Below are 15,172 nucleotides of genomic sequence, written 5' to 3' on the forward strand. Positions count from 1 at the left end.
ATACATTTGTGTTAGCCACCTTTCCATAATAAACACTGTGATGATTCAGTGTGACGGTGCCTTCGCATTGCTGAGTGCGGGAGCTGCATCAAAAAGATCAAGGGATGTCAAGGCGAAACATCTGCTCACAATGAGGACTTTGAGAGCAAGAATTTATTTTACATTTGTTGAGAGGATGGGAGTATTGTACTCAGTTGCATTATTAGGAAGCAAGCCCATTTGGCAATGGCTGTAGTGCATTTTAGTCAGGCTTCCACAGCCAGGAGCACTGCAAAGACTGCAGTCACATGTAAGTTTAAAGAGAATATGGTAGATGCTGGAACTAGAGTTCACTTTAGCATATTTAGCCATTTTATCAACACAGTCTGAGGTTCAAAACTAATGCATTTATTCCATTTTAAGTACTTACTTTAATAATAGTTTGTCTGTGGGAATGTGCATCCACAATGCATTACCACACTATTCATAAAAGCAGCCTAATTTCTCTGATTAATCTTGGGCAAAAAATATTACCTGGCAGCTTAATTAGATGAGTTTAGCATCTGTTGAATCCATTTTGAGAAAAATTCTAAACTTAAATGCCAAAATATTGTTGCACATCTTCCAAGTATCTGCTATTCTGATTTATTAGCATATCTTGAAAAATCAGTATGAACAATTCAATACACTCCTCCTTAATTACTCAGGCACAGCCTTGACCCTTAAAAACCACAAATACAGAATGATTTTTCAATCCAGTGACGTGTTTTGCTTGAATCACTGGAAAACAGGGAAAAGGAAAGAAAGCCAAACTAACAAATGACTGTAGCTTTCATAATCATTATACCTTTTATTTACATTTAGAAAGGTTAAGTAGTGAAACTTAAAACAATAAAACCAAATGCAACTTGTACAGAAATCTTTTAATTTTTTTTATTTATCACACATTAAAAAATGAAACACACTATACAAATGGTTTTTCATAGCAGATTACACATGGGTCCATTCAAGACTCACCCTCAAAGTGCTGCCGACATTTCTAAGTGCTGCCTGTGGTGGCAGCTATTTATCATATAGCCAATGTATTGATTTAAATGCAGTAGCATGCAACCCTTAGTGGAGAAGGGTTTGATTCCTTCTGTTCTTAAATTAGGTTAAATGGCCTTGGTGTCCATATTTACATACTTGAAATGTATCAATCCTGAGCAGTTCCGATGTAAATCTGAGACTGGCTGATGGGAGTCCTGGTCTCAGTTATTAAAAAGGGAGGTCCAAATGGCAGCAGACTGGCTGCTATGAAGTTCAGTTGTTTTCATTCTTTCCATCACATAACTATTTGCTGAGTGTCTCACAAAGTCAGACAACTGCTAATAAAAACGTTAAGCCAAGTAACTGTAGGTGTCCTTCTCACCATCGACACGCTCCAAGTACTCCTTCTCAATCAGAATGTCAATGCATTTCTGTAGGGGAGACGTTGAAAGGCAAGGTGTATATTTCATATTATTTAACAACACAAACCCCACGCAGGCACTTTGCAGCAGATACTTTAAAAGCAATAAAACCATTTTTCTGGGTTGCTACAAGCTTTTAACAGTTTTGGCTGTTAAGCACCATGTTGAATCCATGTTTATCCCAAAGACTAGCACTAACACTAGCAAGGAAATGACATAAATTATGGACCATCTAAACTACAGCAATTTATTTCCAATTTTTGACCATGCCTAGAAGAGACCACTCAGAAACACCTTTCAATGGAATAAAGGTGACTTGATACAGCCAAATGTCACTAATTCCCTGGGAGACTCACTGAACATTATTATTCTGTAAGTGAGCAATAAAACAATTAAAGCAAGATGTACCTGGTTTCTTTATTTTAACAACTATAGTTTCATATATGATAAATTATTATTTTAAAATACACACTACAGTATGGTTATTGGCATATGATGAAGTGTTATTATTTAGCCTCATAATAGCAATATGATGGTTTATCTTTGAGAAGTTATAAGAGAATAATTAAATGTTTCCTACTTAAATTATAATAGTTGAACAACTTGTTTCTTTAGCCTTTCTAAATCAGCCCATTAACTCAGACACTTGTTTACAGAAATTAAGATATATTATTGCTGATTTGACATACCTTAATTACTGGAACTCGTGGTTTGAATCTTGAGGACAGCTGGGTTAGAACTTCTCCAAGCAATTGCTGGTGTTTTAGAACCTTTCTCATTTTCATAATTCTCACAATAGCAGCCTAAATAGCAAAGTAGAAACAGCCCTTCTTAGGCACATACAATTTGCCATTCTGGGTCAAGTTAGTGGTTCCCAAACTTTTTACTAAGACAACCCACCAACTATATTTTATCTATTTTTATGACCCATCCAGGGCCGGAATTCATTGGGGAGGGTGGAAGCAAAACCATAGGCCAGTGTCATCCTCACCCACCCAAGCACACCAACCACCCACATCAGCATGCTCAACTGCAACTATGATCTCGGCCCAACATGGAGAAGAGGCCTTGGGGGTGGAGGGTAGAAGCAAGCCCGCCCCAAACACATTCTACAGCAGTGCTCCTGTCCCCTGGGGCGGGGCTCGGCACCCCACTATGGACATTGCAACACATTGCTGTGTTGGGTCACAGCACCACTCACGTTTGGACCAGCCTCTCCTCTGTCATAACAGAGTGGTGGCTAAGCCAAAGTAGAGAGAGTATCATTTCACCAGATCGCAATACTTGGAATTGGGCGCAGTTCCATGGGACAGGACTGAGTCATCACTGAATGGTAGGGTCACCCTCCCCTCGAAACCTCCTCTTCATACCTGGCCCACAAGCCATCAAGAACCTTCTCATGACCCACTGTTTCGGAAACACTGTCTTAAAGAGTTTTATCATGCCTCTACAATGAGGTTACTTACCTGTAACTGAAGGTTCTTCGAGATGTGTGGTCCCTATCTGTATTCTATTGAGGCTTATGCGCATGTGCCCGGAGCCAGAGCTTCTGAAAGTAGTGCTGTTCAGCAGTCCACACATGCGCCCTATGCAATGTCATGGTCTTGCCCGAGGCAATGAAGTGCATGGCGGGCTGCCAGCATTTCCAGTTCCTTCTCTACCACAGAGTTGTTGACTCCGCAGCAGAGAGGAAGGAGGCTGGGTTTAGAATACAGATACGGACCACACATCTCTAAGAACCTTCAGGTACAGATAAGTAACTTTGTTTTCTTCTTCAAGTGAGGTCCCTATTATATTCCATTGATGGTGATTAACAAGCGGTACCTATGTGGGAGGACGGTGCGAGAAGACTGTGGAATGGAGGATTGCTACTCCGAACGAAGTGTCCTTTACGGAATCATGCACTAAAGTGTAAGGCGTGCAGAAAACGTGTGCGCCAAAATCCACGTGGCCACTTTGCATATGTCTGTGAGCGGCATGTTGTGGAGTGTGGCTGTGGTTGATGCTTGCACTCTCATGGCCTGAATCCCTGCAGGTGGGGACTGTCCCAATAATTGGTAACAGGGCATGATGCACCCTAACACCCATTTGGAGATTCTCTGGGTGGAAATGGCCTGTCCTTTTGGAAATCTCCCAGGCTTTCAGAATGAAAGAGCTTTGTTCACTCAAGATAAAATCCAATGCCCTTTGAACATCTAATGAGTGAAATTTTCTTTCCTCATTCAAAGCGTGAGGTTTGGAGAAGGTAGATAGATAAATGTATGGATCAATTGTGGGGGAATTGAGAAACCACCTTGGGTAGGAACTTGGGGAGAATTGTAAAAAGATCTTGTCTTTAAAGAAAGTGGTGAAGAGGGGGTTAGCCATCATGGCCCCCAGCTTGCCTACCATCCTAGCCAATGTAATGGCAACAAGAAAGGCGACTTTCATGGAAAGGAGAGAATGCAAGCAAGAGGCCATAGGTTCGAAGGGAGAGGTTGTCAACTAAGTGAGGACTAGGTTAAGATATCATTGGGGGGCAACAGGCTGAATGGGAGGGTAGTTTTGGAGGCGATCCTTCCAGAACCGTGAAGTTAATGGGTGGGTAAAGACTGAATGACTACCCACTGACAGATGAAAGGCGATAATGGAAGCTGCATGCACCTTGATGGAACTGAGGGCCAATCCTGAGTCCTTCATATAAAGGCAACATTCCAGGAGTAGTGGGATGCCACTGTTTCAAGGGTAAGGTCCTGCCGGGTAGCTCAGGGAGTGAAATGCGTCCACTTGGCTTGATACAAGCCTTTGTAGGCTCCTGCTGCTTGATAGGACATCTCACACTACCATAGAGCATTCCTGCATGAGTGGAGGTGTGCATCCATAAACCAACTCATCAGGTGAAGAGTGTGAGAGTTGGGGTGTCTGAGTCTGCCATTAAGACAAGAATAAGACTAGGGTGAGCCTCATAAGACGGCTGGCGGAAACATCATGGGGTTCTGGTTCCAGGACACTGCGCATAGCAGTATTGGTGCTAGTCTATTCTGTAACAGAATACTGTGATTGTGGACCAGTGCCTCAAACCATGGAACACATACATTCCTCCTGCACTAAGCATTTGTTTAAGGGTAGCCTCCCTGACATTCACCGACTTACCCGAAACAAGGAACAGGATTTCAAACCTGGACATTGACCTATAAACTGATCGTTGCAAATCAAACTGATGCCATATGAAGAAGTAGTAGTAGCCTGCCATTGTGCTGGGTCAGCAGCTCTGGGAATGTTAGAAGTGCGTTTGGAGTGTGCTTCAATATGGAGAGGAGGAGCCGAAGCCAAAACTTGTGAAGTGAGAATGGGGCTATCAGGATGATTGTTGCCTGATCCTGTGGATCACTTGTGGCAAGAGTAAGGGGGGAGGGGAGGGAGGCATAATTCTTCCAGTCCTACCAACTGAGGACTAGGGCATCCCCCTGGGATTGAGTTTCAGCTCTTTTCCTCAAACAATATTGGGTGCATTTGGCATTGTTGTGGGATGCGAAAAGATCCCTCACCAGGGTTCCTCACTGGCCAAAGATGTCCGTGATTACAGAGTCGTGCAACTCCCATTTGTATGTTGCAAAGTTTCTGCTGAGAGCATGGGTGCCCGGTAGGTAGGCTGCTGTCAAAAGAATACGGTGTGTGATGCACCATTCCCAAAGGTATGTAGCTTCCACACACAGGGCTTGGATCTTGTCCCCCTTTGTTTGTTTGTGTAGAAGACCATGGTGGTTCTGGCTGACATGACAGGAACGTGTCGGTTTTGGATGTCTGGCAGGAATGCCTGGCAAGCTTTGCAGACTGCCTGGAGTTCCAATATGTTTATGTGCATGCTGTCCAGGTGCCTGGTGTCATGTGATTGCCCATGTGGCACCCCAGCCCGTGAGGGATGTGTCCATTATGATCGTCACAGTGGGAGAGGATGGAAGGAAGCTCCTCCATGAGCAAACTTGTAGTGGATTCATCCACTGTTGGAATGAGGAGAGAACTTCCAGTGGCAGTTGGAGCAGTGTGTGAATGGGTTGATGCATAGGGGAGATGACGCCCTGTAACTTGAGCTGAAGGCAGCGCAGCTGTAGGCGAGCGAAGGGCATAACACGTGTCCCATAAGAGAGGCAGGTTCTGGCCAAAACCAAAAGGGTTGGAGAACACCAAAGCGATTAATTCCCCCATTGTCTAGAATCTTTCCCTTGGTAGATAAGCTTGGGTGGAGGTCACATCTATGCAAGCTCCTCTGAACTTCAAGAATTGCGTAGGGCTTAAAGTTGATTTTTCAATGTTGGCGTTGACCACTAGGGAGGAGAGGAGTAGAAGCAGTCAGGATGTCAACTCCTGGGCCTCTTCTCTGGACCATGCTGCAATCAGCCAGTTATCTAGATAGGGGAAAATGAGGACCCCTTGATGTCCGAGATGGGCTGCCACTACTGATAAAACTTTTGTGAATACTTGCAGGGCAGTGGTGAGTCTGAACAGTATTGAAGATGCCAAGGCCCCACCTTAAATCTCTGGAACCTCCTGTGAGTTGGGTGTACATCCATAAGGAAGTAGGTGTCCTGCATATCGAGAGTCATAAACAACAAGTCTTTTTCTAAGGAGGGAATGGTTGTTGCAAGTGTGACCATGAGAAACCTTGGTTTGGAAATCGAGTAGTGGAGGCTTCTGAGAACCAATATCGGTCTCTATCCTCCAGTCTTTTTGGGGCCTACGAAGCTGCTAAAGTAGAACCCTATTCCTTGAAAGGAGTCTGGGATTGGCTCCACAGCTCCCCTTGGCAGTAGGACGTCGACCTCTTGTTGGAAGAAGTTGTCACATGGGTGTTCCATACATGTCTCCCTGTTCCAATGATAGAATGACCACCGATAAGGTGATTGTCTTGAACTTCTGAGCTTTGATGGACTTGTTGAGAGCTCTGAGGTCCAGGATGGATTCCAACCTCCCTTCCTTCTGGGTATTAGGAAGTAACAAGAGTAGAACCTCTTTCTACATAGATGTTGAGGTACTGGTTTTATGGCTCCTAACTGCAGGAGGCGATCTATCTCCTACTGTAGTAGACTCTCTTTTGGGATTCTCGTGGAAAGGGTCCCTGAAGGGGATAGGGAGGTGAAGTGGATGGAATAACCGGATCTGATGATCTCTAGGACCCATCTGTCCGAGGTTATGCACTCCCAGGTACTGTGGAATGCTATCAAACGGTGGACAAAGGGTAACGGTGGACAACAGGGCCCAGGTAATAGTAGGGAGAGTTCTTGCAGCACCTTGAACTGCCCGTCAAGAGTGGTGCTCAGGGGCAGATATTTGAGTTGAGGACTGAGTCTCCAAAGGCTTCCATTTTGGGAATTTGCTTTTTTTCTTTGGGGCTCATAATGCTGCTGCCACAGGAATTGAGATGCATAAGGCCTCTGTTGGTATGAGGGCTAAAACATTTCTTTTGTCCCAGTGTATAGATTCCCAGTGACCTGAGAGTAGCCCTGGAATCCTTCTAGGAGAAGAGTGTGACACCCTCAAAGGGGAGGTCCTCCACTGTGGTCTGCACCTCCTTCAGGAATCCGAAAGGTGAATCCACAACGCCCGTCTCATCACCATAGCCGTGAAGATGGTCCTGGCAGTTGTGTCAGTGGCATCAAGGGTGGCTGCAAAGATGTTTTTTGCTACCAGCTGCCGTTCCTGGATAATGGCTTTGAAGGAGTCCGGGAGCTCTCTAACAAACAGTAATTTATTGTAATTCATATACTCATACTTTGCCATGAACACCTGATAGTTGGCAATTCAAAACTGTAAGGTGGCAGAGGAATACACTTTCCTACCAAAGAGATCAAAGCACTTCCCGTCTCTGTCATAGGACGTTGTCCTACAGTGCTGCTGTTGGCCATGAGAGTACACAGTATCCACCACAATGGAATTGGGTGATGGGTGGGAGAACAGAAACTTCATGCGGACATAACATTTTTTGTCCGCCAAATTGCATGTTGGTGCCTCTGAAGCCAGGGTTTACCATACCGTCTTAGCTTGGTCTAGGATGGTCTCGTTAATTGGGAGGGTGGTTTTGGGAGCAGATGAAGCATGGAGGATATCGATGAGCAAGTAGTGTGTATCTTTAACCTCCTCCAATGGTACGCAGAGGGCATCAGCCACTCTTTTCGCTAGCTTTTAGAACCAATGGAAGTCGTCCACCATGGAAGGAGGTGAGAGCATGACTGCTTTGTCTGGAAAAGAAGAGGATACGGGTTTGGGTGTTACTTCCTCTTCTGTGTCTTCCTCGCCTGTTCTGAGGCCCGTGATACTGTGGCTGAAGGAGTGTCCCTGAAGATTTCCAAGCGATGCTCAGTACCACTGAGGCAGACTGTCGGTGTGCTGCCCAGGGGTTCCATTATGGTCACTATAGTGGCATGGGACCTGGTGGAGGTGCCTACAGGTGCCCATATCAAGATGGTGGCAATGCAATCTGATGGTACATTCCTGGACCTTGTTGATATTTGGTCACATATGGAGCTTGGGAAGAGTACTGAGAAACTCCTTTCAGCTCACTGTCCGATCCCTCACTTGACATGGAGGGGCATGGCATGATTGCGGGAAAATACCCTTTGGTTGGCCATGGCTTGATGCCAAGATCTCAGTACCGAAGGGCGGAGAGTCAGGTGCTTCCAGCATAGCCAGGTCCCTGGCCTAATGAAATTCAGTTGGTACTGAGCGCCCCAGTGTCAGTGCTGGAGGGGGGATGGAGACCTCCTCCGTACTGATCTCTCTGGTGCCAGATAGGCCGATGCCACTGATGATACTGACATTAGCTTGTGTACCGGGAGTGTCTTAGGGCATTTGACCTTAACTCTCAGTACTGAAGATTTGGTGCCTGTGCTCAAAGTGTCTGTGGGCCGATCAACAGTGCCGGTCACTTACTGTCGCCGTGAGGCATGGGTGCTGGATACCAAGCAAGATGATGGTTGCTTTTGATTATCCCTGGGCTCACTTAGGGGACTTCCTGCTCTCTTTATCAACTTATGAAAGAAGTCTTGGACTGCTCCTTCGACTCACTGTCCTCTGAAGTCAAAGGTTGAGGGGAAGACTGACACCTGCCAGAGGGGTTGGGTCAGAGAGCTGTCTCCACAAAGATGATTTTCTGGCAGAGCTCTCTGTGCCTGCAGCATCTCAGTCAGAGCTGCTGGCAGAAGCAACACTTTTGTTGGATGTGGTCTTCGCCAAGGTAGTGAATGAACTGGGAGTGTTCGTCTGCAATCAGGATCGCTAAGCTGCAAGTGCGATACTTCTTGAAGCTTGGAGAGCCAGGCATACCCTTGTCATGGAGAGTTCCCTCTTCCCCCACCCACCACAGGGGGGTGACGCAAGAATGAAATATCTTTTTTTCTTCTTTTTGATTTGATTATTTTTTAAGGCACAGCCAAATAGTCAGGTGAAAGCTAAAAAGTTTCTAAAGCTAAAGATTAACAAATTAAAAGGAGAGTTAATGATCCGCTAACAGACAGCTAAAGGCTTCATCTCTAGACAGGAGAGGTTGAGAAGGAACTGGACCATTAGCCCGCGTGCTAGCTAGCCTCATGGCACAGCACAAGGAGAGAAAACGCATGTGCAGGGCCAATGGACAGTGCTACTGAAGTTATCCAATCAGCAGCGCAGGGACACAGACACACCTACAGTGGAGCACCCACAGGGAGACTAAGAATCCAACATTTCCTCTAGTTTAAACCAGCAAGCTACCCATACTCCACCCTGAAGAGGAAGCAGAAAACTCCCAGGTTCTCTGCCAATGTGATCTGAGGAAAAATTCCTTCCTGAACCCGAATATGGCAATCAGTTAGATCCTGAGCATATCAGCAAGACCCACCAGCCAGACACCTACCAAAGAATTCACTGTAGTAACTCAGAGCCGTCCCCATTTGGTGTTTCATCTCCAGAAGTTGGGGATATTTGGTACTAGCAGTCACAGATCAACCACATGCTATTGTAGGCAATCTCATCATGCTACTATCCAACCCACCTGAATCAGTAGTTTTCTGTCTTCCTCTATATTCTTGTGTGTAGTTTCCTGCTCCTGCTTCTGTTCAGTCTTCATTGGCACATTGATGTTTACCCTCAGCTTTTTGCTGCAGGAAAAAGTAAATAATTAGCTTAATTTCAAAAAGAAAATCTGAATGGAAATTTGGGAATATCGGATTACTTCTTGCATTTCAAGTTCTACTAAACAAAGGAATTCCTCCCATTTCCCCCCAACACAGCTTTTCTCCCGTAGGGGAAAAGGAGCATAGGATGGGAGAGAAATTTGTGGTTACTGCACTTATTTCATAGTTGCTTCCCTTCCCCAAATGTGACATGGGGCAGTGATATTCAAAGGATCTTAACACTGTTATATTCTTTTCTGTAAGAGCTACCTAAGGCCAAATGGAATACATTTCATAGTACTCTAGGGTACACAAGCACAACTGGACACTAAATTTAAACCTGCTTCAAAAAACCATAATTCCCACAAAATGGTTAATACTAGAAAGGTTTGTGATTTGTCAAAGAATGGGATTTATCCAGCAAAGTTTCTCATGTGAATAAGTCTCACAGAGTCTGTAGGATCAGAACATCTGGACAAATCCTGGTACAATGCACACTTAAATTGGGAGAGCTCCACATTTAGATTAAGTTTTGAGTTTTCTTTGAAGTAGAAAACCAAAAGAGATCTCAAATTATGGCTTTGTTTTAAAAATAGCTAAGATAACAAAATATAATGTTTAAAACATGGGAATTTTAGTCACAAATTTCAAATCAAAACTACTTGTGCATCTGACTGAAAAATAATTACCAAAGGAGTAGACTTTGAAATGTAAAAGGAACTTAATTCCAGAAAAAAAACCCAAAACGATTTACCCAATTACTCAATTCTAAAGTTCATTTATTTTTTCCATTCAGATATGTTTATTATTTATATTTTAAATATCATGGGACTAAAAACTGCAACTGCATCCTCATGTGTAGATTCCGGTACCCATGTGGAGCCCCACTGAAGTCAATATGGGTCCATCTATACAGACACTGTTACAGGATCAGGGCCTTAGGCAGTACAACCCCATGTTCTAGTTTCATTTTTTGGTTGCCACCAACCACTAGCATAATGCATTTGAGAAAGTTTGACATGGCAGGAAAATTTACACATTAAAAACTTTAATAGACAATAAAAACTCAAACCAAAACTTCTATTCATATTAATTTTGCCTAAAAATAAAACACACAAAGCGTAAGTTTTATTCTGGGATCCAAGGATAACATTTTCAAAAGAGCCAAAGCCATATTTTCAAGAGTGACTTGGGTAATTAGGAACCTAAATATCATTGAAAGTGATACTTGTAAATTACTTTTGAAAATGGAACTTTGGAAGTTTACCACTTAATCTTCCTCAAGAACCACCTGTGAACCCTTTGGATTGTTGTTTATTTACCAGATCAGCTGCAATTAGTCATCCCACAAGACTTTTTGCCTCATTTGGTCAAATAAATATTAAATGTAGAATCATGTTATTATTGGAGTTTTACCTCTTGTAAGAGAGAAATGGCATTGATGCTTTACTTCAATTATATATGTTATACATGGGACAACAGGGAATAATCACATTTAGGAGAAAGGCCAATATATTGGTTTACTGATTACATTCTGATCATAATGAGGCAATAGGGAAAAAATCCCAAAATTAATCTCATAATGTTGATTAATTTGTCCCAAGTATAGGTATTATTGCAATTACACATTTATATATGTTGTGAACATTTGTAGAAATCCTGACCCAAAAAAACAATATTGCAGTTTGATCTTTTTCTAATAAGTGATATTTATAAACATCCCGGTGAATCCATGCGCTGTTAAAAACAGAATTTTATCAATTCAACTGATTTTGAAAATCAAACAAAAGAAGTGGTTGATTTGTAGAAAGGAGAGTATAAAAAAAGACAGTGAATATTAAACAAAGCAAAACAGGTATCCAGTGTTAAACACTGAACAGTGATCATGTTACTTGCTGATCACAGCAAGTAGTTATTACCATTCTATATTTAAAATAAGTACTATTATTTCAGAACACTAGACTGTTGAATTTATAAATCTGATATGGCTACAGTTACATGTAAAGAGGTTACTTCTAGACAAAGCATAACAATGTCACATCAGTGTTTCTAACACTAAATAATATAACAACTGTTTATTAATTCTCTTAAGAGAATACTCAGCCCTCTAGTCATTGCTCAGGTACGGAAGAAAGGAAAACCTTTACATACAAGGGAGAATTTCTAAATAAAGATTTAATTCATTTCACACAAAATGTGGTTTATTTTTTATAATGTGGATTAGGTTACATGTGCTACACTAAAAGGTTTCTTAAATAAACCAATAACATCAGTATGGAATTCATAACGGAGATGATGCCTGCCCTTCGGCTAAGGACACAAAAATCACCACTGTGGTGTAAGCAGTTTGAGACATATGGCTATAAAAATGGCACTGGAGTAACAGGAGCTAAGAAAAAAACACTGCAAAGAGAATATTTTTAGTTTTTAAGGCACTTCAGAGCTTAAGTCTCTAAATAAACACAGTGATCTTTTTTCAGGAGCTGTTTTTAATGGCCACGCACTTAAAACTTTGGATTTGTTTGTTTGTGAATAAGATCCCTTTAAATGTAATTTATTTACTTGGCATGTGTAAACCAGGACCAATTGCAAAAAACCCAATGATGCCACGCCAGCCAAATGTGTCTATTTGATCAAAGTCTAACTAAATTAAACCAGATTTTACTGTGCCCCTGTGACTGGCAAGAATCAAGCACTGAACATGTGAGTATGTTTACTGACACTGCTGGTGAGTGCCATCCTGTTTGCTTTATAGACCCATTAGAGTATTTGCTCAACCATAGCTATAGCATTGCTAGTGTGACACTATAAACAGCAGGAGCTTCAGAGAAACAAGTTGTTACCATTTATACACAATGGTTTTATACTATTAGATTTTTCTTACTTTTTATAACCAAGATATAGTTTTATCAAGGTCTCTGGCTTCAACTCCACCTCATCAACATTTGCATTTTCATCTTCCAAAACCTACAATAAATTAAACAAAAAATTAATATATATTCACTAAAATGTTTTAATATAAATTAAATATGCAAGAAAGCAAAAGAACTTACCAATAACTTTGATTTCAGTAAGATCTGTAGAACTTGTGCCAAGATATCCTAAAAGTTGTAGAAGAAATTATCAATACAAATTTACAATATGTTTTTCTTTCAAAATGTCAAATGAATTTTGACACTGAATTATAACGAAATAAATGAAAGGTCTGCATGCACTGGAATTATTCAAATTTCATTTTTCATAGCTACAAAAATAAGTATTGTAGGCAAAATTGAAAACACCACCAATAGGTATAGAAAAATTGCAAAAATACATCATGTATTTAGACAGTGAGAATTAATGATCCAGAAACACCGTAAAAGCATATGGGAAATATTAAAATCTTTTCGTTTTAGGGGATTAAAGACAAAGAACTCCACTTTAGCATCAGACCAATAGTGGATTTTCCCCTTTCTTGTGCCAGATTACTTTGAGGTTCCTCAAACAGGCCAATTTCAAAGAACAGTTCTTTCCAATTACCCGTTTAATGACCCTTTCCCCACAAAATGGTGCTGACATGCAGGAAAGCATCTAGCCAAACACCATTTTCATTCAAATGATGAGTAAGAACTCAAAAAATGCACCATGGCAGATTTCTAAATATTTTTCAGGCCTTATCTACACTGGGGATATTTTTCAATTACAAACACTGGAGGTCAGTTCCCGAGGCAGCTGCACCAGGGTATACCTCCAGTATAAACCTATGAAGCTGCTACTTTGCCCTGCTGAAACTGAAACCAATTTGAAGCAGCAGGAAGGCCCATCCATGCAAACAGCAGCTTTGTCTGTTTACAACTAGGGTTTGCTCTGGGTGCAGCTACATCGGTAGCTGACCATGTCCATCCCAGTGCAGACAACACCTATGAGTTTTTTTATGAAGCATCCACAACTCTAATTTGTAGTCACAGATTTATTTTCTTTTTGGCAGGTTGCTTAAGTCCGCTGAACAGGGATAATTTGATTTTCCACTTGCCCCGATATATCTTAGCAGACCCCGTGTGAACCTACTAGAAAAAGACACACAAGCTTTTTATCAATGGAAGTACGGCGTCTGCTTTTGAAGAAACAGTAGAGAATAGCCCATTCATGTAAAACAAACACTTAGCCAATACATCTACAGTTCTTAATGTGTTCATGTTCTTAATCTTTTAGGATATAAAGCAGATGGGAAACTCCAGGATCCTGATAATAAAGGGAGACCACCACCTTTCCCCAAAACAGAATTTTTAAAACAAAAACACATGCACTGGAAAACCAATGACCAATGACCCAAGCAGAAGAGGAAGGTAGTGAGTAATATAATTCTAAAGGATTTAGCACAGTGATCAATGAGAGTGTGTGTATGCTTCAGGATTCATTAGAAACCTCAGAAATAAAACCCAGAAGAGGTTATGATTACTGGAAACTGAACATGAAGGACCAACACAGCAGCACAATTGCTACCACAAGAACAAAAAAGCTAAGACTGGATTCAAACAAATTGCTTGACCTTTTGCTCCCCTTTTCATGATAGCAGTAAGTGTCCTGAACCCCATGAGAAAAGACTTTACATTGCAGTGGTAATATGAAACTAGTGTAATTCAATACATAATTAAGACACTACCATTTTTATCTGAGTGCTGTCTGTCAGCTGTTGTACAGTATAGGCATCTTCTGTATTGTACTGCAGTAGGATTGCCATCTGGAATGTTGATGCCTTTCAGAACCCAAAGAAAGAAAAGAAAAGCCAAATGTATAAGTGAAAGTACATACAACTTGAATGACTTGGAAAATTCACCAACCACAAACACACACACAAAAACACTCCCCACCTCCAAAACAAATGAAACCTTGATGAAGGCTGAAAAGACTAAACAGTTATGCTAAAGCAAAAAAAAAAAAAAAAAAGTTCATAATTCTCAATTTGAAGCAATCACCATTTAAAAAAAGTGAATATGCAACGTACTTTTAAACAAGAGCCTTCATATACAAGTCTACCATTTCTTCTCTGCTATTAAATAGCATTCAAATGCATGTTTAAGCAAAAATCTAGTTTGAGAGATGCACTTAAAAAAAATGGGAGCTAGGGGCTGTACTAGAGGGTTTTTTTTTTGGGGGGGGGGGGGGGGATTTTGAGTCAATTTTCCTCTATGCCTAACTATAATGAGAAAGCATACAGGCATAATGCTTACAGCACAATTAAAAACAGTGAGACTTATTCATGCCTTCAGATATGTCTACACAACTCAAACTTGAATCCGAGCTGTACGTGTGAACGATAATTGAGAACTGAGGAATTAGGCTCACATGCTTTCAGAGCATACTTTTTAAAGAGCTTCATGGGACTGCCAATAAAAAAGCGTGATTTGCTATTTAAAATGGCAGATAAATCTTCACACCAAGAACCTTAAATGGAATCACTATGCAATGCAGCAAGTCTCTCCGTATGATATTTCTCATGTGCCCAGCACGGTATTACCTAGGTTCCAGTATTCTTTAAATCTAAATCCTAAATTTGTGATCAGCTGAACTACTTGAAGACAGTATCTTACATCTATTGTGGTGCCAAAGCGATAGCTCTCTTTTTACCTATAAGTTTTC

The 15,172-nt window shown here is 41.5% G+C and overlaps 1 protein-coding gene across 1 annotated transcript in view; it reads right to left on the reverse strand.

Annotated features, from left to right (window-relative positions):
• Nucleotides 1-803: 803 nt before the first annotated feature.
• Nucleotides 804-15,172, reverse strand: part of CUL1 (cullin 1) — a 90,622-nt gene continuing 76,253 nt past the window's right edge. The window contains exons 17-22 of the mRNA XM_067550346.1: nt 14,196-14,288; nt 12,607-12,654; nt 12,438-12,520; nt 9,433-9,538; nt 2,120-2,233; nt 804-1,439 (exon numbers count right to left, since the gene is read on the reverse strand). Coding sequence (XP_067406447.1) covers nt 1,359-1,439; nt 2,120-2,233; nt 9,433-9,538; nt 12,438-12,520; nt 12,607-12,654; nt 14,196-14,288 — 525 coding nt within the window. The 3' untranslated portion in view covers nt 804-1,358. The remainder of the gene's footprint in view (nt 1,440-2,119; nt 2,234-9,432; nt 9,539-12,437; nt 12,521-12,606; nt 12,655-14,195; nt 14,289-15,172) is intronic.

Source organism: Emydura macquarii, unplaced genomic scaffold (assembly GCF_026122565.2).
Source record: "Emydura macquarii macquarii isolate MOO-44397 ecotype Brisbane River unplaced genomic scaffold, CSIRO-AGI_Emac_v2 contig_1263, whole genome shotgun sequence".
NCBI classification, from domain to species: Eukaryota; Metazoa; Chordata; order Testudines; family Chelidae; genus Emydura; species Emydura macquarii.